A 27,280-nucleotide genomic window follows, 5' to 3' on the forward strand; every position below is an offset into this window, starting at 1 on the left:
AACTCAGGCAGCGTCTCTGCGCCTCCTTCCCCAGGAGCCCCACACTGCAACTGGTTTTAGGGAGGAAAACACACCCCATGCCATAAGTCACTCGTGCGGACAAAAATGTGCAGAGAGGAAGGAGAAAAACCCAGCAGCCATAAAGAGTAAGAGGGAAAGGCTGGCAAAGATAGAAGAGAAAATGTTGCTACTGGCCCAAGACAACAGTTTGTTCGTGACTCTTTAGTAAAGTCTGAAGTGACTAAACATGGGAACCAGGATATTGTGTGGAGCTATCTGTTGTTATTGTGTAGCAAACCTGCCAAAAACCATAAAAATGGCATGCATGTGTTGATTTCACGCTTCCCTTGCACAACGGGAAGGCGCTTGTAACAACGCCCATTTGCCACCAGTATTGTTGTAGCCACTACAATGCTGTGGGCGAAGTTATTTGCTCAAGTTACAGCGGCCCTCCTCTCATCCACTGTGATCCACAGGATGGGTGAGTCATGTGTTCACTGCTGTGGGAACATTTCCATTTTCTCTATTTCCATGAGCGCGCAGAGCAAACTAAAATGGCCTCCCTGGTTCAACACTGGAGTGGATTTGCTTTTAGCTGGTTGGAAAAAATGACATCCGAGTCATAGTGGGATGCGTTTTCATACATCTGTCATTTGGGTTGTGAGAGTTGGAATGTATCTTGTCTTGTTTGTGAGAGATGAGAGTGCGTGTATGCATGTGTGGAGGGTGGGGACTCAATCGGACGGAATTCATTGGTCACATTAAAAAAAAGTTTGTTTTAATCATGAGTTAGTCCTCTGCATTGGGAAAGTGTGTGTATTCTCCCTTTTAAAGTTGTCCACAGTCTCACAAGACTTAACAAATGGGTGTGGTTCAAATATAAGCTCAGGTTTATTCCTGTCAATAGATCATGTTACTGTACTGTTTGACCAAATGTTTTACTACTAATTAGAGTTTAGGATTGAAAACCTTAGCTCTTTGAAATTAAATGCAGGGAGCTGTGGCACATACTTCGCTATGGACAAAAGGCAGCAATATAAACCTTTGGCACTCAGTTTTAATATTGTTCATGTGTGAAACGCCAAAGCAAGACTGCAGGGGGAAACAATTCCATTGTTCTATGCAAATTACAAAACTTGTTTTGTCTGATCACAGCCAGCCATACAGCTTTTCAAAAGTTAGTATTAGTTGCCCCCTACAGGAAGAAGTGGGGGATGCAAGTACACGTCGAGCACAAAAAGGATCTCGCAAGAGTACACACCTCACATTTCTGCAGAATTAATATATTTTCATAGGACAACATTGAAGAAATGATCCTTTGTCACAAAGAAAGTAGACAATGTAGAACTTACGGGTCACATTGAACATTGCTAAGAAACAAACAAAAGGGCTATAAGATCAGATCAACAAGCTCTGCATTAGTCTGATAACAATCCTGTCAATTCAGGTGAATTGGAGGCAAACCTCTAAAACATGTTGGGACTGTAGCCCTCGTGACCCGAATTTGAGACCTATGCAAGTAAACAATGACCATTTTTCATCGTTTCCGTTACCCATCTGTAGACGTGAGCGGTGTACTCACTTTTGTGAGATACTTTACATATAGCACAACACTTGTTGGGTGTAGATTAAGTAGAGAAATTGGAAACTCGATATTGAAATCTCTGCAATATGCCCATGACCACTGAGGAGATTTAATGGCTTTAAATCTCAGGACCTTTGCATCAATTGCAACTGGATTGTCTTGGAAAAGGTTTCACCTGTCATCCAAGCAGGTTTCATTAGTTCAAGAAAATGGTCTCGGTCGGACAGCACTTTCCTGGATGATGCCTGGATGTTTAGAGTCAGACCACAAAAACGGCAATATAATTGTGGAAAACACTTTTATTTTGTATGTGACAACAAAAGTTTGGGGCCTCGGACAAATCCAAAACACAGTTTCAGTTGTGTTAGAATCTGGCGGCTTTGAAGTCTGTACGGTTGGAAGCGTCGCAAGCAGAAGCGCAAAGTGCTTTCGTTCAAACTGTCCCATGTCCACTCATTTAAAGATTTTGCCCTGGTTGACGGCTTTGCCCACATGCTTAAATTCGCCCTCCCATAAGAAGTATTCCTTCACCATGGTCTTGCACTCCTCGCTATTCGGATCCAGCTTGCGCCAGTCATATGACTCGTAGTCGATTTGCCAGTCTGGAGATTGCTGGGGAGTGGAAAGAAAAACAAAGTGAGCTTTTGAATATTCGTGATATAGCCTCGGGGATTGCAAAGCTTGTTTTGTACCACTGTGTCAGATGAGCTGGTTGGTTCATCAGAATAACTTCACAGTGACTGTTTACATGCAGTCAATAACCCTTTCAAGATGCCAACACAAACAAAAACCCAAACCTGCTGCATGAAGTATCTGAAAACGTCAATTAAGCCTCACCTCGTCTCAAGCTACTCATTTGAGCATTGAACATTCGCAGTGCGTTCTCAACCACCACTATTTGTTCCACTTTAATCTTTGTGTTCAAATGTGACCACAGCATGAACCAGCCTTTTAAACTCACTGACCAGAGATGACTGGGATGAATATGATCTCAATTTGCTCTTCCCCCGTCAGATTAAGAACACGTGCCATGGCTGGGCACTGCCTTGCCCAAAGACAGGGGATGGCACTTGCTGAGTGCCAACAAATCTCACATACCAAGTCGTGCTAAGAGTTTATGAATGTGGACATTTTATGTCATTTGACTGAATTGTATATATTGGATTTAGTTATTGTAATGTTAGTGTTTTTATTGGAAGATGTTTTTTTTGTATATATAGTTTATTTCACTCAATTTAAAAGTATATGCAATTCAAAGTTTATGCTATGTTGTTCTGCAGGTTTGATGACATTTTCAAACCTTCTGTACAGTCGGGTTGTAGTTAAAGCTTTTCACAATAACAAAAACATAACAGTACTATGACAAGTGATAGATACTGCAGTTCTAAGAGTACTCACAGTGAAAGCCAGGTTTTGGCCTCTGAAGACCCAGATTCCAGAGACGCAGCTGTTGTTGCTGGTACCAAACAAAAGAACACTAGCAAAGGCATTCTTTCGGAGTTTGTCAAGGCGCTGGAACATCCCTGAGAAGGACAAAGGCGAACAAATAAAATATGTAAAACCAAGTGCAAGTTGTCATGTGGAAACCGGTTTTAAACTGTAACCCAAGCATAAGCCAGCCTTAAACTCACTGAATCAGAGGTGGTATCGAATATATATATATTTTTTTAATGTCTTCTCCAATCAGTTTCATATTAGAACTTTGTGCTGTGAAAGGCCACACCGCCTTGCCAAATGTTAGTGGACAGCCACAACAGGAAGGAGCCAATTTAGAGTTTGTTTGATTATTGTAAAAGTACGTTTTAAACTAATTATATACACTACATATTAGGGCATTAATTGAGGATTTGAACTAAGCTCAATTATTTCTAAATAAGGAATACTATTTTTGCTGATAGAAAAAAGTGCTGTAAATCCAAAACAATTTGTTAGCTCACACAAAAATACAACCTGAACTGCAAGTCACCTAAGAGCAGAAAAAGAAAACTTTCACATGTAGTCCATTTCAGCTTACCTGAGATAAGGTTGCAGCTTTTGAAGACCTCTGTAAGCTCTTGCTGATATTTGTACTCTGAAAACCAGATTGAGTACCCTTCAGGGTCAAAGTTTTCCCAGAAATGGGGAATGGCTACTGTTAAGGTGTCCTCATTGGAGTACTTTCTCTTGAACTCGTCCATGACAAACGTGCTGGAACAAAAATGAGACCGGTTAATAATGTGTAAATTAAGACCATTAAAAACTGCCCCACCCCCTTTTTTTCTTTAAACAAGTGTTCTGCATGACTAGTGTGCCTCTTTAAGTTGGGATTTCAAATGTGTTCACAGCATGAACCAGCCTTTAACTCACTTAACCAGAGATGACTGGGATGAATATGAACTAACGTTTTCTCTTCCCCCATCAGATTAAGATTTTGTGTCACAATCAGACACCACCTTGCCCATTGATGGGGGACAGCCATTTTTCCAACTATAAACACACTATAGCACCATTAAAATACGCAAGTGTGACTTACAAGACTCATTTAGCCCTTTTCAGCAGTAGAAGTAGAAGATATTTTGTCTAATTTGATGACTTCATTATTTTTCATGCACAATTAACACACACAAAAAATCCACTTTCAGTCAACTGAAGATGACATCACGTGTAATCAGGAAACAGGTAACAACCAATCATGGCTCAGTTTACTAACGTTACATGATTTAACGCAGAGGACAGGTGAGTCGTGATTGGTCATTACCTGAGCTCTGAGCACTTGTGATGTAATTTTCCCCAATCGACAGCAAGTGCCAAAATGTGTTTTTAAAAGGTATTAATTGCACATGAAAAATAATGACTTTATCAAATTTATTCTAGACATAATATTAACTTTTTACTGCTGAAAATGGCTAAATGAGACAAGAATATCTTTAAGTAAAGATCAATCTTTTACTTCTCTATACCTCTTGGGTAGATCTGCAAAGGGGTCCTTGGTTTTGGGCTCTGCAGCCAAAGCAGCGTCACAGTCATCCATTTCTTCTGGTTCAGGCTTCTTTTCCTCCTTTTTCTTCTCCCTCTTCTCCTGAGGCTTGGCTGCCTCTTTTCCAGCCTTCTCTTTCTTGGGAGGTGCATCTTTCTTTGGCTGCATCTCAGCAAACTTTTTAGCTACAGTAAAAAACATAACAGCTCAGATGTTTTCTGTTTCACCAGACATCATTGGACTTTAATAATGTAACTCATTGTCTTAATTGCCAGGCCATGATTATGTTAACTTAGAACAATACAAATTAAAGCCAACCTTAAATTATAACAATACAAATTAGTGATGCACCGAATATCCGGCCAACGAAAATTTTATATATAAAATTAATAAAATATATAAAATTCAAGCAGAAAGAATATGGCCGAAAGAGGATGGTGGGGTGACACAAGCAAAAAACAAAAATAACGCTGCAAGCATCGGTTTCAATTAAACACGGGGGTGAGTGTCCACCTTGCTGCTCTCGCTGAAGTTTGTGAGTACCGGCAGCTTCATTGTGCTATTTGGAGCGGGACATAGTCACCAACGTTTAAAAATAAATAAATTTCTTCGCACCAGCCAATCGGCTTTGGGAACAGACTGCAAAGTCACACACGCCGTCATACATACATACATACATACACATATATATATATATATTGCAAAGTCACACACTATATATATATATATTTTCTTTCTTTCTTTTTTTCTTTGAGCCCCTTGAACGCTTCCACTTTTTCACTTGGTGGTCATGCTAAATACTTTAGCAAATGTTAGCACTATTGCTATAAACAGTTTTAAACCAGTAAACATATATGTGTGTGTGTAAACCAGATTGAGTACCCTTCTGGGTCAAAGTTTTCCCAGAAATTACAATTACACTAACAAATAAATACATCAAATAAGAGGGTCGAGCAATCAGTGATGGAGGTCGTCTTTAAGAACATTAAGAACCAAGTCAGTTGTGACCACAGCATGAACCAGCCTTTAACTCACTGAATCAAGAGATGACTGGGATGAATATGGACAAAACAATGATCTTCCCCCGTCAGATTAAGACTTTGTACCACGGAAAGGACACAGTCTTGCACAATGACAGGGGACTGCCTAAAATGGGGAATCCCACCAGCCACCATAAAGAATATATGCTGACAGTGTTTTAACTTGGAGGTTATCAATTTTACTAATTGATATATATATATATATATATATATATATATATATATATATATATATATATATATTTAAAACTGTTGATAGCAATAGTGCTAACATTTGCTAAAGTATTTAGCACGACCAAGTGAAAAAGTGGAAGCGTTCAAGGGGCTCAAAGAAAAAAAAGGAAGGCGCTGCAGGAGAAAGAGTGTCTCACCTGTAGTGCAGTACTCTGCAGCGCTCTTTTTTGACAGTTTACCAAGCGACCCTCTCCTTCTCCGAAGTGCACAATGACGCTACCGGTACTTACAAACACCAGCCAGCGGCAAGGCGGACACTCACTCCAGTGTATGTGTTTTTAATTTGAACAGACACTTGCTTGCAGCAATTTTTTTTTTTTTGCATCGCCAGAAGATCCTCTTTCAGCCATATTCCTTTGGCTTTAATTTTATTTCGGCCAAATGCCAAAAATGCAAATTTTTGGTATTTACGGGCGAAAATGTTTGGTGGCCGAATATTCGGTGCATCACTAATTTTTATGCAACGATGTTTGCCTTCATTTCCAAATATAGTGGAAGGCATCTTAGCATAATTGAAGTCCATAAAGGACAACTAGCAATACATTAACCTAAAGTAGCAAAGCCTTGAATTTCTTCACCAGTTCGCACTAATTTAAACAGTTGACTCATTTTACTGATTCCTTCTGAAATGAACATATAGATGAGGTACCGGCGAGGAAGTGACGCACCATCAAATTGAGCCATTTTTTCACACAGCTTAACCTCCCCGAGGACAGTCTTGAACTGGGGCTGGTTAACACAAGTGACAAACCAACGGGTCACGTTGGGATAAGGCTGACGGAAAGATGGTTCAAAGACCTACACAGGGAGAAGGGAACTATAAGATCATCTGAATGAAAGGGGGGGGGGGCATATTAAGGGGAACATTTGATTAATGTAGGTTTTTGCCATACAAAACGTTGTTTGCAAACTATTCTTTAAATAGCTAACCTGCTTGTACAGCCACAGCATGGAGCAGGCCACAGTGATATCAGCAAGGCTGACCCTCTCCCCAACCAGGAAGGTACGAGTATTCAGGTGTTGGTTGAGTACTCCGAGCACCTTCTTCACATCCTCCTTTGCTTGCTCTGTGGCCTGGGCACACCCAGAAGGAAGGATGATTATGAAGGACAATTACACTTTAACAAATAAATACATCAAATAAGAGGGTCGAGCAATCAGTGATGGAGGTCGTCTTTAAGAACATTAAGAACCAAGTCAGTTGTGACCACAGCATGAACCAGCCTTTAACTCACTGAATCAAGAGATGACTGGGATGAATATGGACAAAACAATGATCTTCCCCCGTCAGATTAAGACTTTGTACCACGGAAAGGACACCGTCTTTGCCCAATGACAGGGGACTGCCTAAAATGGGGAATCCCACCAGCCACCATAAAGAATATATGCTGACAGTGTTTTAACTTGGAGGTTATCAATTTTACTAATTGATTAGCTAAAATAGGTTATTTTGCCAATGGAGAAAAGTGCAGGAACCATTCTGCAAGTATACACACAGAACATTTCAAGAAAACCTGAAAAAGTCAAGGAAGACTATTTAATTGTATTATTTGAACATGCTACCCACCTGTTTGTTGAACTGCATGATTCCCAGAGTAGGGAACACCCATGTGCTGGCTGGAGGGACAATCTCTGAGTCAGCAAAGCTTACCCACTGGAGAACCTGAGCTGAAGCTTGGGGTGTGGCACCACGCAGGACATCATTGCCCACTATATATAGGAGGAAAAGTTATGGTGAGATGTTGAACAAAAACATTATCCCGCATAAGTGATTTCTCTACTACCAATTATTTTTCTATTCTTCATCCAATATTTGGGCTGAAATGTGACCACAGCATGAACCAGCCTTTTTAACTCACTGACCAGAGATGACTGGGATGAATATGATCGTTTGCTCTTCCCCTGTCAGATTAAGACCTCGTGCCATAGCTAAGCACTGCCTTGCTCAAAGACAGGGGATGACACTTGAAATGCCAACAATAAATAGCTCATATGTAACAGTACTGCAGATCTATGTATGTGTACAATTGAGCACCAGTAAAGCAAACTAAAGTTGTGCCATGAGTCTATGAATGTGGCGTGTATGTGTATGAATATAAATATGCATGTTAACAGTACGGCATTTGTTGAAGGCGTTTTAAAAACAACATAATCAAGGGCTACAAAGACACTACTTCAAAACAAAGACCTGGGAATGTCTACATAACATTTCATAACATATTTTAATGTAAAATTTCCTTTCATTAAAATTTTGCATAAATCTTAGAATGTATGCTTACTTTTGAAGTGGTGTTAGTCCATTCTATTTTATGTCGTTTTTAAGAGTGTGTGAGGTGAAGAAGAGCCATTTTAGCTCAAAGAAATAACAGATCAAGATACTCACAGTAATGAGCAATGGCGTTACTCTCAAACAGACAGAAACCGTCATCTCCCTGGTAGGCAGGTACCTACAAGCAAATGGTTAACAATAAGTATTTACAAAGTATGACCAGGTTGCTTACATGCAAATGGCCCAGGCAATTCATCAAACTAGTTTTCGACCTACACTGCACCAATCTCAGAGGATCCGATCATCATAACCAACCTTGCCCTGGGGGAAGTTGTTGAGGAAGGCAGGGGTGCGGTTCGTCTGCCCGAAGGTAAAGGCAGGGGCACTGCTGGCCACTTTGAGGGAAGCCCCGCTGTACCGGGCAGCAATCTGAGCCTTGAAGGCCCTCCAGTTCTCTGGATACGTGTACAGGGTCTGCGAAGATTGAGCGCAAGAAATAGGCATCATTATAGATCTTGCCGGTATTAAATCTTGAAAGTAAGTAAACAGTAGTTTCATTTGTTAACTGACCTACGTCTGTGAACATATTTGTATTTTCTCTGCAATCCGTCTGAATTAATCATTGTAACGTTGTGAGGGGAGCTTCCACATTAATTCACCCACAACATCAAGGCGTGCCATTACTGACGCTAAATTATTTAACCGGCCAGGTAAGGGCGGTTACCCAATGAGGTATTTTAATACATATTTAAAATGAAAACCCAACCAAAACGCTTATATACAACCGGGCATTCACGTGTATTCCCGTGCGATCGGTACTAGCTAACAATCAACATACGAAAACGTATTGCCAAAATTAACACAAGGCTCAAATGTTGGCGGGCGTTAAGAGTGTGGATTTCAAACAAGCAACACGAGTTTAACAAATTGGGAAAACTTCTATTTTCACGACATATAATCAGCTAACGTGGCACAAGCCTGGTCCGGGAGATGGGCGTCAATGACTGACTGCAACGTCAGTGTAGCGCTTGGCTAACATTCGTTACAATGGCCCCTAAATTAATTTTCCGTATGAAATACACTTTGGTATCAAATCGTAAATGATAGAGAACTGAGCTGAGATTCAATGGTCCCATGTAAAAACAACGATTGGTAAGATTTAGGGTGGATTGAGATGATAAAGTCCACATGAATTTAATTTTGAGAGCCACTCTCCATTTTACTCACCCCTGCCGCCATCTTCAGGACGAGAGAAAGAAAGAACGACGGCGCAACCTGATGACGTATTTACGCTGCAAGAGACATGCGCGTAACAACCAGACGTTTCACTTTCGAGAGCTACGATTTAACAAAGAAAAAAAAAACAATTTAGTTATTTCAAACGATTTCCATATAGGCTCCTATTTTTAAGGATGTAGTTCTGATTGTGATTCTTCCCATTTCCCGCTTTGCTTGAATAATTTGTGTTTTAGCATACATATGTGTATATTGTAGCCTAAATAGACATTCTTAATGTTCCCATTTGAAGACATGTTCAACTATTATGCCTAGGGATGGGCGTTTTATCTTCCACTATGCTTAAGCCACAGTTCACAGACGAATTTAGATGATTTTGGTAATGAAACACTCAGACAGAACTCAACGGCGGACATATCAAGCACCTTTTGGGCAAACTATGACAAAGATGAGCCACCGGGCACACTCTCAGGTCCAACATCCATGTCCTCTGGTCTCACAATCACATATGCAGCGATCACAAGGGAGCGCAAATATCTTTGTCTAGAAAGTGTATGCTGAAAATGAGGTTTGCAAATCAGTTTTTTTTTTAAATAAATGTGTGCAGTACTGTCTAGTGTTACTCAGTCAAACTGGCCAAGCAAATATACTGTATATTTAAAAACAAAATACAAAAACAGTACAACACAGAATCATTTATGTATCACATTCACACAGTTCAGTACAAATGTGAATATTGCCAGGGCATAAAAATTAAAACAAGACTCAAACATAAAATTATTTTTATTATGGGCAATGGGTCAACAAATCAATACTCATGAACAACAGATATACCCGAAAACTAAAAATAAATTGACATATCACAGTGATGACAGAAATCGTAGGTTGCCAATAACATGAGTAAACCTTACCTATTACGTCAAATCAACAAAACAAAACAAAATGTAAATGTGTGGGTCAAATTGCCTCTTAACAAAAACTATTAATAGAAAAAAAACTAATAGGAATAAAATGACTCACAGTCATGACGGGAGTAGAAGTGGATTGCCAATAACACAACTAAAGCAGAGCTATTAAATAAATACAAAAAAAAAATGTTTTGGATAAGGCTCAATTGCCCCTTAAAGAACAGAGACTACACTAATAACTAACTTTGCCTCCTCCAATGCAGATCAGCTCACAAGACCTAAAAGAAACCAGCGAAACATGTCATTATTACTACTGTAGAACAATACAAATATGTGTACTTTATATGCACTGTAATTCATGGATTCAATTAAAAGCTGACACCAAAGTGACATTGTGGAGCAACACTCACCTAGGTAGTCATCCATGAGGGATCCAATAGCAAACTGAAAAACACACATTTTCTTACTGATTTTGTACAAACTTGCAAATAATGCAGGGTAGTATACATAGCAATTTTGGGGGGGAAAAATATACATACAATGTCATTTTTGTCGACTCGTGTTCCTACAATCTTCAACCTGATCTCATCCTCTTGCTGGATCACAATGTCCTGGAAAACAAACAAGAAAATGGATATAACTTTGAATCCCTTGGTGTTAAAGGCTACTTACACTGTAACAAATAATATATCTCAAAATACATGTGGAAAAATGGGTTATGGTCTAATAAAACAAGATAGAACTTTTTGGCCATAAATCCAAAAGGTATGTTTTGCGGCAGGGGCGCAAACTCATGCTGATTCCCATTTAGCATGAGTTTGAATGTGACAAGTTGGCCATTTTTATGTAAATACCCCTAAGCAGTGTTTCCCAATCACACCTGGGAGTGAGAACAAAGTTTGCCCATATATTCTAACTTAATCACAAAACAATACAGTATATACACAGGTATATATATTTTACCTCATCCACTGTCTTATAACATGGTGGATTAGAGTTGGGATCAAACTCCATTTCTGAGGGGATGGACTGCAAAAAGAAACATCTGTTAAAAGCGGACGGGCCAATGTTTGGTGTGCAAAAGGCGGTAAGTAAAAGTGAAAGCTGACTCACGTGACGGGAGATGAAACACGACATGGGTCCAATTTCTGTGAACAAACCGACCTGCAGAACCAGAATAAAACAAACACATGGCACACATGACAGAGAAACTAAACTTGAGCATGTGATGTGTACAAACACTAAACATCATGCACTTTCAACATCACTTTTTTTTTTTTAACACTTCAACACACCAAATGAAAACCCTCACCCTATAAACCCAGCTTCATATAATGAGCATGAAACAAGGTTAGCACCTGAGGGCAATGTGCTGAAAACATCCATCCTTGTTTTCTTCCACCTTGTCAGTGGTCACGGGGTAGCAGCTTTAGAGGGCATTTTTGCCAACAAAACTACTGCTAACAAACTTGCATACACTGCTTTTTGTTTTTATATTATTTGTATAACTTTAGGGAGAGTAACAAATTAAGCTTCTTTTTTTTTTGCTCAGTGTTACCATTGAGTTAATACTGTGCACATAACAAACCTCTTGAATCTCACCTTGTTAACCTGAGTCACTACAGCGTCCACAACCTCCCCTTTAAACGGCCGGAACACAATTGCCTTGTACTTGACTGGATACAAAACAAATCCTCTGCCTGGCTGGATCACTCCTGCCCCGATGTTGTCAATGGTAGTGACTGCGATGACAAAACCATACCTAAAAGAGAAACACAAGAAAAGGGTATTTTGGTAGTGTAGTGGGACTATTATGTAGCTGGACTAATTTACACTCAATGTCCCATTTACAATTGTCCTGCAAGTGACTGGGGATTGGTATGGCCAAGAACGTTGTGCTAAGCATTGATTGTTGATTGATGCCGTCTTGAAGCAATGAATGGAAGATAAGAGTGAACACCAACATGACATCAGTTTACTAAGGTTTCAAAAAGAAGGAGCTAAATTGTGTGTTGGTGCTAACAGAGTGTGCAAATCAGCATGCTTTTGCTGGATGTGTTACACGTAGTGATGGGACGTAATGTGCCGAGGCTTCGGAGAGTGTGTTGAGTGATCCAGGAAGACATTTCTGAAGCGCGTGTCGAGGCGTGATTCATTCCGGACAAATTACGTCACAGATGACGTTTGACACTTTATGGGTTCAAGAAGTGGTTCGACTTTTCCAGAGTTTCACACAGCGCAATGCTTCTAAGTTGCGTGTCAGTGGGTGTTTTGAGCGTCGCAAATTTGCCCATAACACACTTTTTTTTTTGGTCATGGAGACTGCTAAAAATAAAAACAAATAAATAAGAAGGTTGTCCCCAGTTTGGCAACACTAATATGGATTGTTACATTGAAAATTCACGTCATTTGCATTTAGTTGAATTGCTTGTTTGGCGCTAATGGCGTACATACCAGCAATCAGATTTGTTAACCATTCATCTATCACAACCATCAGTGATCATAAGCACAATCCTCATCACTTCAGTATCCATAAGCACAGTTCCCATTACCTCAGTTTTCATGCAATCAATGCATCATCAATTGCTATTATAATTCCTACAGTATTGCTAATTTTCATAACATCACATTACCCCACACAATTTCAACAAACTGATTAACTGCATGAGTGTAAAACACAAATGTACGTTCAGCAACTTCAGCATGTTAAAAAAATAATATAAACAATACCCAAATCAAATATTAAAATTACAGAAAATTCAAAAAACAAATTGGCAACTAAAGCATGTGTAATTGTTCCTAAACCAACACTGTCGCAAGGCAGCAAAAAGGCAAAGTGGTTCAAATTACAGTTTTAATTTCGGCCACCAGGGATTTTTGTGTGCACATGAAGCCTCACGAGCAGAACCTTTTTGTGAACCAATTTGATGAGAAGCTTCGAGTGTTCAAAAAGCTTCATCTGCCCATCACTAGTTGCACGTGATCTACTGAAGGATTGCGTTGCATGTGCTAAAACGTGGCTGGCTGGATGAGCTGGTACACATTCACTGGCATGCAACTTGTAGTTGTAGTTCTCGCGCGATTCACTGCAAAATGGCCGTAGCAGAGGATCTGATAGACACGGCAAAAGTATCTATTTAGTCATTTCTAATCCGCGGGGCCCACATTGAACCCCAGCGGCTAGACGTGTGCCTGTCCCCACATGTTCTCGCGCGATTCACGGCAAAATAACGCTCGCCGGAGAGTTACCGGTCACGGAAAAATATAAATGTCGGAATGTTTAAGGCAACGCGGGCGACCCGTCACATATTCGTCTAGTGAATGCAGTATTAATACTCACTTTCCAGTACAAGTGCCCTCCACTTCAGTAAAAAGCTTCTGCTTCACGGTATTTAAGAGGTTAGGACCAAAGTACCTGGGGTGAAGTAAAATTTCATGTTCCAAAGATATCTGCGAAAACAAAATGACAGCACATATATGAGTTTAATTTGACTGGCTTGCTGTAGAACATTTTGCCACTGAGTCTGAACATAATGCGGATCATATACATGATGTTTAGTATTCATTCAAAACTGGCGGGCGAGCGAGCCATGGAGCACAAAGAGATCACCCATTATAGGATTCATTAAAACTGCCGAGATGGGAAGCGCATAAGACCCACACTTACATGATAAAACATTTCTCCTCTTTTGTGTTCAATCTCTTCTCGATGGAAATATTTCGCTTACATAAATGACCTAAAATGGTTTATCGTAACACTTGGACAATTATGCACTACTGCTTCCTATCTTTTAACTGTCGCCATCCATGCTGTTGCATCGCTTCTTTTCCCCTGCATTCTGCCTTCCAGGTTTCGGAATGACTCCGAATAAATTATTTTACTATAACATGCAAAAAAAAAACACACCCATCGATTATATATCTAACTGAAACTAGAATGTGACATTTTATCAAGTGCTTTTAGGACGCTAAAGATTATATTTTTGCTCAACAGTATTGCAAAGTACATATATGACCGACCCCTAGCGGTCGGAGGAGTGATGCGTAACCTGGAGAAAAAAAAAATCTAATGCTAACGTATTTTGGAGTTGCCTGTCGCAATGGGCTGCCCAATGCTACCGTAAAACAACAGAGGAATACGTAAATCCAGCGGAAAGTGACGCACCCACGCACATAAATATGCATGTCGTCTTATGTGTCTCTTTATGAATATGTAATAGGTTTTTCGTGTAAATCAGTGGACGCACCGCGAGACCGCCCCCGTGTATGACAACTGAAAAGGAAGTGAAGACCACGACAACAGGCGTACCCAAAATACGGTACTGCGATTGGATAGGTTCACTCTTGAAAACAAGTGAAACTTTGAAAGTTATCTGAAAGGGACATTGGCTCGACCAGCACTAATATATATACTGAATATATGTATATAGTATATAAAGTGTATGCTAGCGACGGAGTTGAAAAAAGTTGCTCAGGAAAATATAGCTGCCTCCTTCTATTTGCTCGTTATAAATAAAAACATAATCTAATGGCGACTATTTTCGTCCGGAGGTTCTTTCTGGCGTCAACTCACTTTGTAAGTTGTCAATCAAATAATTCGTTCTACCTTTATATCTCTGTATCTCGAGTAACCGTGCTTGTTTTACGTCCAGAAAAATCCACGATCGGGCTGTCTGCGTCTGACCAAGCGAACGGAGGAGACCGCCGCCGGGGCGAGACCTTTCTCCAGTGATCCTCCTGAAAGAATCAGCCGCTATCCTATTCCTTATAAGAAAGACTTGCCTTATGACATAGTTGAAGTTATGGAGGAAGTGGAGTCCAAGGTAGGGTGGGGGCTCACACGGGGGGGGGGGGGGGCGGGGGGGGGCTTGGGGGGCTTGATATACAATAACTGCATTATTGTGACTGTAACGTGTTTGTTTATAGGGAGGATTCCTACCAAATGTCTTCAAAGTCCTCTCTCACAGACCTGCAGAGTTTCGAGCCTTCTTCTCTTACTACAATGAACTTATGAACAAGGAGACAGGTATGTTTACTTGTCTTTCTTTATTAAGCATACAGGATACTCAATATACAGTATATGGTAGTATCTAGTATGGCATGCATTGTTTAAAGTGAACATATTTAAAATGTTGTTTGTCCTGCATACAAATGGTGTACAAGATAAATGTTTCAGCGGTCGCATTGAGTCATTTCATTTATAACTGAAAAGGTTGCTTACTTTGTCCCAAAATCCATTGTTCTGGGGCCTCTGAGTTATGTGGTTATGTTTAGTCAAAGGATTTATGTTTCATTTGAAAGCCCTAGTTCCACTTTGTATGATTGCCACAGTCTCTCAACCAATAAGACAACGGTTTTGCACATTTTTTCTAAGGCTTTTTTTTGGTTAACTTTCTGAGCTTTGTAAAAGCCTTTGTACAAACTGTTTGATTGGCTCATTATGGTCACGTGATCACAATAACTTCCATATTGCTGTATACACAGTAGTGGGAGAGAAAAAAACAAAACAATACTTTGTATTTATTTATTTAACAGCAATTGACCCGCACCGGGACCACAAGCCGCCATTTGATGATGACTGCACTATAATGTCAATAAACAACATGTGTCCTTAAAAGGTCCATTCAAAATATTAATTTGTACATAAAATCATCCTGTAGTGTCACATAGTTGGATTTCAATTGTTACTGTCCAGAAAAACACAAATCTGCATTTTTTAATTATAAAAAAAATTAATAATAATGTTTGTCATTTTCCAAATAAAAAGAAAAATGTAGTCTGTGTAGGCTCCATACCTTTTTTTTTTTTTATACCCCAAAACTAATTACAATCTACAAAATCAGGAAGCAAAAAACCAACAACACATTGCCATTCTTCAGTATATCTTTGAATTGCATTCTGATGATTCCAATTAAAATAGATCAATATTATACCGAGATTCTTTTGGTTTCCAGGTGGACTAACCAAGGCAGATCGTGAGTTAATTGTGGTGGCCACCAGCATCTATAATAAGTGTCTTTACTGTGTGGTTTCCCACAGTGCACTACATCGCATCTACTCCAAGAACCCGACTCTTTCAGACCAGGTAGCACAAGTAACATAAACCGACTATTCTCTATTGATTATGCTCATGGTTTAATTTGTTAAGTCACATCCATTTGTATGTTATGGTGTACAAAAACACCCAGACATATAGATATGCTGTATTATGGAAGCAGCAAAGTCAGAGGTAGTACATACTTCTATTGAAGCTATATCCAAATTGTTTCTCTTAGGGCGAGTTAGAAGGGGAAATATAAGCGTCTGTTTCATTGTCATTGATGTACATATTAAACTCATCACTCCCATTTTATGCCATTTATTGTATAGCATGTTTCACCGAAAACTCAATTTTCTGCTAATGACAGCTCACATGTTAATGAATATCCTCAAGCGCTGCCTCTAACTTCTCCCTCAGGTGGTAGTCAACTATGAGAATGCAGACCTGCCACCACGAGAGCGTACCATGTTGGACTTTGCAATGGCCGTGTGCCGTGCAGACACCATCACGGAGCAGCATTTTAAGTCCTTAGAGGAGGTGGGCTTTGACAGAGAGGACGCCTGGGACATCGCCGCCATCGCTGCCTTCTTCGCCATGTCTAACCGGCTAGCCCACCTCACTGACATGCGACCAAACAAGGAGTTTTATAACCTGGGCCGCATACCAAGGGACAAGAGCAAAGAAAAGGAGGGCAAAGACAGCAAGTGACTTGCCAGACCAGTTTAATTTAGGGGAAGATATTGGGATTTATAGAATGGTGAAATTATCACTTTTGGCTACCATTGTTTAGGATTAAAAAAATAATATTTTTTGTTTATTATTATATATATATTTAGTTCTCTTTCTTGGTTTGGGATTAAGTGTCTGACTGATATGAACGTTGTGCACTCTGCCTAAAAAAAACATTAAAAAAAGCAGAAAGCATTTACCAGCGAACTGTGCTCCTCATAAAGATGTGTCTGTCACTGTACTGTGGAGTATTGAGCTTTTTTTCTTTTCTTTTTTTGTTGGCAACACTAGGTGGCACCAGAACATCACATTCTAGGAGTGGTTTAAATTAGCGTAAAAACTATTCCAAGAGATTGTATTTTTACAAAAATCTGCACGATAACAACTCTTACTGTTGTTTTCTTTAAAAAAAAATGACATTAAAAAAAAAAGTATATTAATATACATGAAATTAAATCATTTTTCCCCCCACCTTTGGGACAAACACATTTCCTGTGTATGAAAAATAAATTATTTAAAACACCAAACCATGTTTATTGGTATTTGCTAATAGTACACTTAATACATCTGGAACATTTTTGGACATGTGAAGTTGCAGTAGAAACTCATTTGACTCCACACTGCATGCATCTGCTGGAGATTGATCACACAAAGACAAGATGAGCATCTTTCAGATAGAAGCATTCATCCATTTCTTCTGTAGCCCTGTACACTGATTGACTGATTGATCAATCCAACTTTCATTGTTGCTTTAAACTATAATGGAATTTTGCACAAGTACGTGTCTGTTAATTCTCCTTAGACTTATTAAATATGTCTTCAAAACAAGTCCAATTTAGTACTTGATAAAGAAGTCAAAGGGACTGTTGAGGGGGTAGTTGAAAGATGAGTGAACAAATACACATTCATGAATTCTGTTATTTTAGGTTGCAACATGGTTAATATAATGTAGGTGTAAGGTCACAAGTACATAATTAAATGAAAAAATGCTATCACAAATATTTTACTTAAAGTATTAAGTAATTATGAGCAGTCATATTCTGCATTCTTGTACCGTGAATTTTAAATGCACTATTAGGTCAAGTATTTTTCTCATTATGATTTTTTTCAAAGGAGAAAAAAAGATACATTTTAGTGTCCACTACATTGCACTTGATAATCTTGGATTCAAAGATTGGGAAAAACTACAAAAATAATTTTTTGTTTTAGGGATTTTTGGTTTGGGTTTTGACATGTTTTCCTTGTGTCCTGTATCTCTTGTCGTAATGTGTTCCCCTGTGCTTGTCATCCAAACAGCTCCCTCAACCATGTGTGTCTTGTCCAGGTGTCTCTCGTTGTCTCGTTAGTATGTGTATTTAGTTCCCTGCTTTCTTTCAGTCCTTGTCGCTTCATTGTCTTCGTCACACCCTTGACATGTCCTGTCCATGTTCTTGCCTCGTCATGTTCCTGTTTTAGTTGTTGCTTTGATTTATATTTTTGGACATCGTTGATTTTGTTTTTGTAGTAGTACCTTGTTTGCCTTTTGTTTAATTAAAGCCTTCTTTTTTGACTGCATACCTGCCTTGCTGTTATGCTTCCCGCACTTGGGTCCACAACCACACCACCATTTTGACAATTCATAATCATGGCCGTTTATGGATTACTGCTGCTGGATCTCTAGAGGCTCTTCCACGAACTCTCGTTTCAGATTAGAGGGTCCCAGATTGATAATCCAAATGCACATTCACTCAGATTACTTCATCCCTGTGGATTACGGGTCATGTGCCTTCTGATATTTTTGCTCAAAGAGAACGATTTAAGCTTTTACTATTTTTGCTTGTGTGTCCATGGACGTGTTCTATTTGTGTCTGGCTTTGTATGTTTTTTGTTTGTCCCTCTATGGTAAACTGTGGCCTAATTTTGCAGTGTCTCTGAGCTCACTGGGTCTGATGGCATTGATATTAGACAAGGGCAGTTGTTTTTACACCGCGATATTGCTTAAGATTTGGCATCACTGCGACACATTCACAGCACATTAGTTTGATGTGAAGATTGAGTGGATGACTCAAAACAATTTTAGAAGTTTCTTTGTCCTTGAAGACTGGCGAGACCATTTTTTGGCAGACTCGGTTGTTTTGCTCATTTTGCTTGTGTGTGCCATGAATATGAATATCATTTCACTCCCTCCTGCTGCCTCGTGTCTCTGAAAATATTTGTTTATGTCCAGCATAGATCTGAGCAAACTGATGACGGATCATGATACTGGTGGATGTTGGGAATCAATCGGCCTTTTTCCCCTGTATGGTATTGACTCAGCTTGACATGGCTGCACTCTGTTTCGATGCTTTCCTACTGGCAGAAGTGGATACTGTCAGGCAGGCACTTAACAGACTATTCTTTGTGGTATTTTTTTAGTCAGTGTTCCAATGTGTTGTGCATGTGACGTAAAGCACTGCTGGTCAATTATTGATCTATGAGATTCACTTTTCATTGAAACTTTTGAGTTACACAACTGGAAACAGCTAAAACAAACAAAACATACATGCTGGAATTCATGACCCTGTTGCTGTGCTCTGTACCCTAAACTTCACAGTCTCCACTTTGCAGGCAGTTGTTCGTTATCAGGTCTCGGTTTGACTGAAGCATTCAGTGTGTGATTTTAGCAGTGTACTGCTCTACTAATTCTAAGCGTAAAACCAATGCAAGTAGAGCTAAAAGTCATTGAGCCAAGGCAATGCTGTGTAGTGAAAAAGCGGCATAAGGCCAGCAAGCCTCACTAGTGTTCTTTCATTTGGTGATGCATCATATTAGCATTCAAGATGTCATTTTATACTGAGAGAAAGCATATCTTATGACAACAATAAATATGCCATGGGTGAATTAATCAATTAACAGCTCAATGAATTATTGGGATGTAGGACACGGGAAAGCTCATATACTTCTAAAATAGTTTGTTTACAAATGTGTCCTTAAACGGAGGGCAATTCAAGTAGAGTGAGGTGTAGTGCAACTGATGATGATTTGAAGGAACTCAGGACTGACAGTGGCCCTAGAAGGTAAAAGTTTCAATTTACAACATTGGGGTCTAAAATGAGTGTTTTTCTTAACACACCCAAATCACTGTAAAAACCTGGTGAACCAAACTGCCTCCATTCAACAGTGCTCTTGCTTTGTTTAGTAAAATCATCAATTAAAGTGTAAATATGATAATGCAATCAGTATAGACATGATCATAAATAAAATAAGGACTGATTTGGCCTCTGAAACGACACAGTGAATGCATCAAAAAGTTTGTATATGCGGCACAAATGCAGTGCAAAATGTGAGGGATTCCTCATTACGAGGCTATTATGTACTTATCTATAATTCAAGTTAATGGCTCTACAAAGCCCATACTGTTCTTTAAGAGGGGTGCATGACATATGATAGCGCTAAATCTAATGACTTCCCATTTGTGTATCCCAGTCAAGCATATCCATGAAAGCCTGAACCTCATTGCAACAAAGTCTGGAAATCTCAGAATTATGGATGATGACACAACAAATGCAACCAACTGAATCCAAAGTTTAGTAAACGAAATAACAGACCCACCCTTAAAATAAAATGGGCCAGGGATATGAGCAACATAGCATAAGTGTGAGGGTGAGAGACTGTTTGACTTTGAGGACCTGGCAGGTGTCCTGGCAACATGTAGGGCGAGGAGAGCTCACACAGGCACAGGTATCAGTCACCAGGGGCCCATTTCACAAAGCATGTTCAACAAACACCGAGACTAACCCTGAACAGCGAGTTGACATACACAGAGAGAGGAAACTCTGCGCTTTCGGTTCCAGAACAGCTGATTTGAGGTAGTTATATCAACGCAGAGTAGTTTCACCTGGCATTGCCACTACACTAAAAAGTCCATATCAATGGATCCCCGATTCGTCAAGTCACCATGGCAACGGGGAAGCGCAGAGCGTGGCGCCGACCTCTGATTCCGTGTCCCCCTCAACTGAAAATCTTAATGCGGTCATATGGCGAATTTAAACATTTAAACAACTTTCAGGGTTCATTATGAAAAAAGTAGTATTTTAATGCCATCTTTATAATAAGGAACTGTGTTGAAATCAGTTGAGGAGCCTCATTTTGACCAAAGTGCTGTGCCACCCTTTTGTGGCATCTGTAGACAATAAAGTAATCCTTTTGGGGGCATATTTCTTGCAGATTTTCATTATCAGAAGTTTAGGAAGTGAACTCGCATTCAAAGCAGCAAGACGCCAGCGTCATCATCACTTGCTATACAATTTAAGGTATAGGTCATTTGTTCTTACATTTTACAGTGGTTGACTTCTTTTTGCACATATATAATAGTTTTCTTTTATTTACTTCCACTTTAGGTTCAAAATTCCGCCATTGCCCTGTGGTCACTTGTGCTTTTGCTGTTTACACAAAAGGATCCTACCTAATTGTGTGCGTGTGGTGAGTCAATCTATTATTGGCTATTGTATTTTTGATGCTCAACAAATATGAATGATTCTCAATTGCCTCCTAAAAGTACTTTATTTTGTAAGTTTTTACCCCATGTAGTTGACATCAGCCTCACACTGAGCTCAGCAGTCTGACCATTTGACACAACGTGAACACACAATCTGCTCTCACGCACACCCCGCTGCGCACAGTCTGCACGACTGTGTTTATATCCGCAGAAACTGTGTTTACGAGGGAGCGTCTCAAGGCTGCAGCCTCCCTTCCTCCCTTTACGCCCTACCTTGCTGTCACACCACACGCAAACGCCCTGTTTCACTCAAAACAAACAGGTACGGAAGTCAACAACATATGTTGTCATCAGACACGTCAGTCACTTGAAGGTGTAAGAGCAGCAGAGAAAACGCGTCCTCACAGGGAGTTGCAATGTTGATATTGAGGGAGACCCATCTGTTATGATTGTTCCCTTATGACCATCATCTTACTGTCAAATAATGCAAGCCCGCAGGAGGGAAAAGTTGCCACAAAAACTTCCAAGAGGTGTTTACGCTGTTTCCGAGCTGCATCCATGAGTTCACTTTTTTTGTTTACTGGATACCTCCCCAATTTTCTCAGTGCCGATTTATAATCATGTCACATGTAATACGTCTTTTGAGTAATTACACTGTGATGAAAGGCCATTTTTCTCATGTCAAATGTGTTCAGCTTGACAGTAATAAATGATTAAACTGCAGATTATCAGAAAGTACTCACCTATGTGTCTGAGTGTGTGTGATAGTTTGCTCTTGATTTCAGGTTGGGGTTTGCTTGTGCATTTTTTTTTTTTTACAATTTCCGGAATGATTGATCTTCCCAAATGATACTGCCTCACTTCTAGCATTTGCTTGTGTTTTGTTAATATAGCACAAAGCTAATGGTGTGCATGGTGCATGGTGCCAATATCTAATGGCCCAACAACCGCCCAAATTATTGTAAAGGGGAAATCAGCAGTTTATGCTACAAGGAGAGATAATGATGCATTTGCACATGTTCAAAAGCACTACATACTAAGTTTAATGAATATTTTATATACTGCATAATGTATACATCATTTCCCACCATTGCAAAATAAGGCCTATTCTATGTACTTTGGTTTCAGTCAAATCTTCAAATCTTTATTTATTTATTCAAAATGATACACAAGTTGTTGGGGCAACAAGAACAAACATCGATATCACAAGACTTGTAAAAATCTAATTCTGAAGTCAATCTGTCCATGCAACTGTAATCTGGTCGAAAAATATTTTAGACACGTCATTGATGTATTATAGTATATAATTATAATTGAGGTAATAATTGGGACAGACCAGCCTTTGACTGTGTTTTATATAACGTACATTCAATTGACATATACTAGGCTACTTCAAATATATTTCCGATAGGGAGGCATATTGTACTGAAAATGACATATTAATGCATATTATTGATGTTGAGCTAGCCCAAATGAAAAGCTTTATCTAAAGAAATAATTATTTCAGGAGAAAGTCTGTCTTCCCAATTTAAAATAAACCCAGATTAGAATCAAAGAGAGGGCAGTCCTCCCCAAGGGCCAGTAGGCCAATATTAAAGAGATATTTATTCGCAGAAAATTAATAGTATTCCAGAATCCCAGTCCACCCCCTGCAGTGTATTAGTAACTTTTGAAGAAGTTGCTGGAATTGGTGGAGACTAACTTTTGTAGTTTGGGAGCTTCCACTCTTCAACTTTCCAAAAGAGTTTGGTGTGTGCCTGTGTGAATGTTTGTCAAATTCTCCAGAAGAAAACGTGTGAGGTCAGAGGTCACGAATTTGAATGGTTCACACTCTTCCAGTTTATCGCACACCAAAGCATTTCAACATGTTTTCATGTTTTGTTGTCTTTGTCTTTTTCCACGCAAATTGGGAGCATGAAAAGATGAGAAATTAGATTTACCAGGAACAAAGCCTTAAATACCCAATTGGTTATATGACACTTTTTCCATATAGGTTACAGTACAGGCTTGAACTCACAGTGTTACAGAGCAGGACTGCACAATGAGTACATGTAATTCCTCTTCTTATATTCCACATCTGTGCATAAAAACAGAGGGACATTGAATCAAGTAGGAATTCCATCTACTCTGCTTATGTTTCCGAGCTATCAGTGCAAATCTACGCCCCAGTTCCAGTGTTGTATCTATGTTGGAGGAGGGGTTAACACAGTTAGTGGTCAATTAGGTGACCTAAGGAAAAAAACAGTTTATGGTGAAGTCAATGACAAAGTATATTATGAAACATTACAAGCAGTTGAGCTGTGTTTATGTGGGATGTGATTCGTTGGGTCCATTCACATCAGCGTTCATTTATCGTGACTAAAAGTGACATCCCGACCAATACAGTTTCAGTTACTTACTGCTTCCCTGGTATTCTCTGTTATCTGATAAACTTCCAAGTTCCGCCTAATGGTTGATCATTCAATCCAACCGTTTTCTCATTTGATTTATTATGTCATGTTGAATATTATCATTGCTTTATAATCTATCATTTAAATGTGTTGTTTATTCATATTCTGTTGCATTTATTGCACATTTTGTTTAAAACCTCATACTAAGCATGTGTCCAATTTAAAGAAGGCTGTTAATTTTTTTGGGATAGTGACCCTATGCAGAAGACAAAAATGAGCAATAATCCATCCATTTTTTAAACCGCTTGTCCTCAGAAGGGTCGCGGGGGGTGCTGGAGCCGATCCCAGCTGGCTTCGGGCAGTAGTATCTTATATTGATAAGAATACAAAAGTTGAGATACATTTAGAAATCCCATCTTATTTTGGAGTTCACATTACAGAAATGTGTGCTACACATTATTTGTGGCCAGTTTTATTTCCTCTACTATTCTCGTTTTGGTCTCATCTAATCTCACACAAATTCAGATTAGAGACAGTTTTAACACCATCTAATAGAAGCAAACTGTGCGAAATGAATTGTCACATCACGTTTTCCTATATAAAGTGGCATGTTAAATTTGTGGAGAAGTGCTTTTTCCTGGCATGTTTTAAACAGCCTTGCTCACTGAAGCTAATGTCGTTTGTCATTTTCATGTACTGAAACATGCTTCTTGCGTATTTGATTCCTGAATCTAAGAAGCTTTAACATGGTCTGTCATTCTACACTATATGGAGATTTACTGTGTTCAACATTCATTGATTATCATCTCAAGAATCTAAAAAGAGACAATTATACAGAGAATAAATATACTTTTATTATGGCCAAATGTGAAAATTGACACTTGAAAGGACACAGAGGAAAACAACGATTAGCACAACAAGAATGAAAACTAAAGAAATCTATTATGTACATTTGTAACTCGACTCTTCCGTAAACACACACAAAACCTATATTGACACATGGCTCCGATAAACATGAAATATTTTGTAGTGGTGTGATCTAATTTTGTATTTTTCTCACATTCTCAAGCCTTTTGTAGGTCCGTCATGAGAATTGTACTGGAATTTTTATAACAAGGAAGCCAACCCAAAATATTTATTTACATTAATATGTTGTATGTGCCCCAGTGAGTCTAAACACAACATTTTGATGAATCTTGCATTTGTAAAACATAAATTAAGCAGCAAAATCCACCCATTTTTATCCATCTCGGGGGGCGGCCATTTTGCCACTTGCTGTCAATCGCACAAGTGAGTTTGGTAATGTGAAGTTAGCCTTTGGGTAAATTAAATCCCTCAAAATATTTTCTGTAAAAAAATGTGTATTAGCAAACTATCCAGTGTCACAAGTCACATAAGTCATTTTATTACAAGCATCTTTGAATATATTTTTTTAGAGTAGCTTACCTTAATTAGCAAGTGTTTGAGGATGTTAAACATAAACTACACTAACCTACATTTGATTGACACCTTTGCATCTGTGTTATTGGTCCACTCCAACCAGTCAGCACAAAGCATGTTTGCACAATACACTAAATGCTCACAAAAGATTTGAATACAGTACACATGTGATCACTCAAAATAAAGAGACTCGAATGTGAAATGTGTTTTTTTTTTGTAGCAGTATTCTGTTTCAAAGTTAACATAATTACATAAGCCAAGAGGGTGTGCACACTTGTACAAACACATCATTTCAGTTATTTAGTTATTCTTCCCATCTAAATGAAAACAAACAAACCTCCCCATCCTCCCATTTTTTTTAATCTCACAAAAACTTGCCTTTTGAACAAGGGTGTGTGTTTGGCATGTGAGCTCAGATGGACAACGTGTTTGTAAAAACGAGCAACAATTGAGACATAAAATATATATATTTACATAGGAAAAATACTCATTAATGGCCCTCCAAGAGCGCTAAATGATTTATTTGTATTTTTCCCCGCATCCAGCTATGTGAAGTCCTTGGAGACAGCCTCGATGAAGTTGGGCGCTGACATGAGGATGGTGAAGGTGCAAATGATTGAGAAGAGCGAGAAGGCCACCAGGCACAGACGGTCCACCACCGCGGCTGCAAACTTCCACTCACTGCTAATGGCCTCAGCCTCATCCTGATCCCGAAAGCGCTGGGCAATGTAGGTCACCTCCTCCAAGATACGCTGAATCTCTGGTGGCGGGATCCCGACTCCCATACCAGCACCCATTCCCAAAACATTACTACAAACACCGGGGGGCTCAGACTCTTCACCGGGGGAGCAGTGAGCACGACCCCCCAGTGCTACGCCAGAGTCACTGGAAGGCGGGCAGTGTGGAGTCTCCATTGGGTGGTAGCCGCCAAAGTAGAGGCTCATTGAACCATTGGAGGTGCCTGAGGTGCACGGTGGGCAGGAAGTTTGGGAAAGAGGGATGGAGAGGCTTGGAATGGCGGCCATCTCGATAGAGTTGGTGCTGGAGTGGTGCTGGGTAGTATGGCGGTGCTTGTAGCCGGGCCGTCGCCGCTCATCGCCGGGTTGCTTCATGCGCAGAAACCAAGCGCACCAATTCAACAGGACCACCCGAACCTGAACATGTACAGTACAGTATAAGACACTCATGGATAATTGAGTTTACATTTTCAGTGATCAGTGTTGAACTCATTCACTTTGTTCACACAACAATTGATTACCTTTAACTTACTATAATGACTAAAGAGTAGTAACGTTTAGAAAACCTAGCAACAAAAGTAAATTGTCACTGAGCAGTATTGGAATGGAAGTCAGGTCAAATTGACTGAAGTTGCTGGTTGGTCCAACTTTTGTCTAAGATTGGGTTATTTCAGACCCGGTAGTTTTAAGAGGGGCGGCACGGTGGATGACTGGTTAGCACGTCCGCCTCCCAGTACAGAGAACGTGAGATCGAGTCCGGGCTTCGGCCTTCCTGGGTGGAGTTTGCATGTTCTCCCCGTGCTTGCGTGGGTTTTCTCCGGGTACTCTGGTTTCCTCCCACATTCCAAAGACATGCATGGCAGGTTAATTGAACACTCCAAGTTGTCCATAGGTGTGATTGTGAGTGCAGATGGTCGTTTGTCTCTGTGTGCCCTGCGATTGGCTGGCTACCAGTTCAGGGTGTACCCTGCCAGCTGGGATAGGGTCCAGCACCCCCCCCCCCCCCCCCGCAACCCTTGTGAGGACAAGCAGTTAAGACAATGGATGGATAGTTTTAAGGATGTGTAGCAAAATAAAAATGTATTAATTAATTTTATATGTAGTATCATTAGAGCAAATGGCAGATTTTTGGGGGTTGTTTCAATAACAAAACAACCCAAATTTGGGTTGCAAAAACATTTTAAGACGCCATGATTTAATTTACACTTGGCCTCGACAAGTCCACTTCATTTCAAAACATGATATGAATTGATGGTCAGC

General features: G+C 39.6%; 4 protein-coding genes across 5 annotated transcripts in view; 1 reads left to right on the top strand and 3 right to left on the bottom strand.

Moving 5' to 3' along the window:
* Positions 1-1,866: 1,866 nt before the first annotated feature.
* eef1g (eukaryotic translation elongation factor 1 gamma) lies at positions 1,867-9,406 on the bottom strand. The gene is made up of 10 exons (XM_086084986.1): positions 9,312-9,406; positions 8,400-8,558; positions 8,199-8,262; positions 7,383-7,525; positions 6,746-6,889; positions 6,484-6,613; positions 4,525-4,726; positions 3,600-3,772; positions 2,984-3,108; positions 1,867-2,197 (listed from the first exon to the last, which is right to left on the bottom strand). Exons 1-10 carry the CDS (start codon positions 9,321-9,323, stop codon positions 2,039-2,041), a joined length of 1,311 nt encoding a protein of 436 aa, XP_085941112.1. The 5' UTR covers positions 9,324-9,406; the 3' UTR covers positions 1,867-2,038.
* A 679-nt stretch (positions 9,407-10,085) lies between these two features.
* On the bottom strand, positions 10,086-14,248 carry polr2g (RNA polymerase II subunit G). The gene is made up of 8 exons (XM_086085633.1): positions 13,896-14,248; positions 13,569-13,678; positions 11,831-11,990; positions 11,342-11,392; positions 11,192-11,257; positions 10,768-10,839; positions 10,639-10,672; positions 10,086-10,506 (listed from the first exon to the last, which is right to left on the bottom strand). Exons 1-8 carry the CDS (start codon positions 13,905-13,907, stop codon positions 10,493-10,495), a joined length of 519 nt encoding a protein of 172 aa, XP_085941759.1. The 5' UTR covers positions 13,908-14,248; the 3' UTR covers positions 10,086-10,492.
* Positions 14,249-14,320: 72 nt separating this feature from the next.
* On the top strand, positions 14,321-17,238 carry LOC147168392 (uncharacterized). Of its 2 annotated transcripts, XM_086085631.1 has the most exons (6): positions 14,321-14,547; positions 14,780-14,804; positions 14,881-15,051; positions 15,155-15,254; positions 16,183-16,313; positions 16,686-17,238. In XM_086085631.1, the coding sequence occupies exons 1-6, from the start codon at positions 14,495-14,497 to the stop codon at positions 16,974-16,976; spliced, it is 771 nt and encodes a 256-aa protein (XP_085941757.1). In that variant the 5' UTR covers positions 14,321-14,494; the 3' UTR covers positions 16,977-17,238. The 2 variants fall into 2 exon arrangements, with proteins under 2 accessions (XP_085941757.1, XP_085941758.1); XM_086085632.1 differs by having other exon boundaries at positions 14,330-14,804.
* A 7,441-nt stretch (positions 17,239-24,679) lies between these two features.
* LOC147168393 (neuronal acetylcholine receptor subunit alpha-7-like) overlaps positions 24,680-27,280 on the bottom strand; it is a 29,411-nt gene continuing 26,810 nt past the window's right edge. Inside the window, exon 9 of the mRNA XM_086084258.1 lies at positions 24,680-26,437. Within this exon, the coding sequence (XP_085940384.1) occupies positions 25,829-26,437 (609 nt within the window). The 3' untranslated portion in view covers positions 24,680-25,828. The remainder of the gene's footprint in view (positions 26,438-27,280) is intronic.

This window comes from Leptonotus elevatus, chromosome 9 (assembly GCF_054856555.1).
Source record: "Leptonotus elevatus isolate MCC_2025b chromosome 9, RoL_Lele_1.0, whole genome shotgun sequence".
NCBI lineage: Eukaryota > Metazoa > Chordata > Actinopteri > Syngnathiformes > Syngnathidae > Leptonotus > Leptonotus elevatus.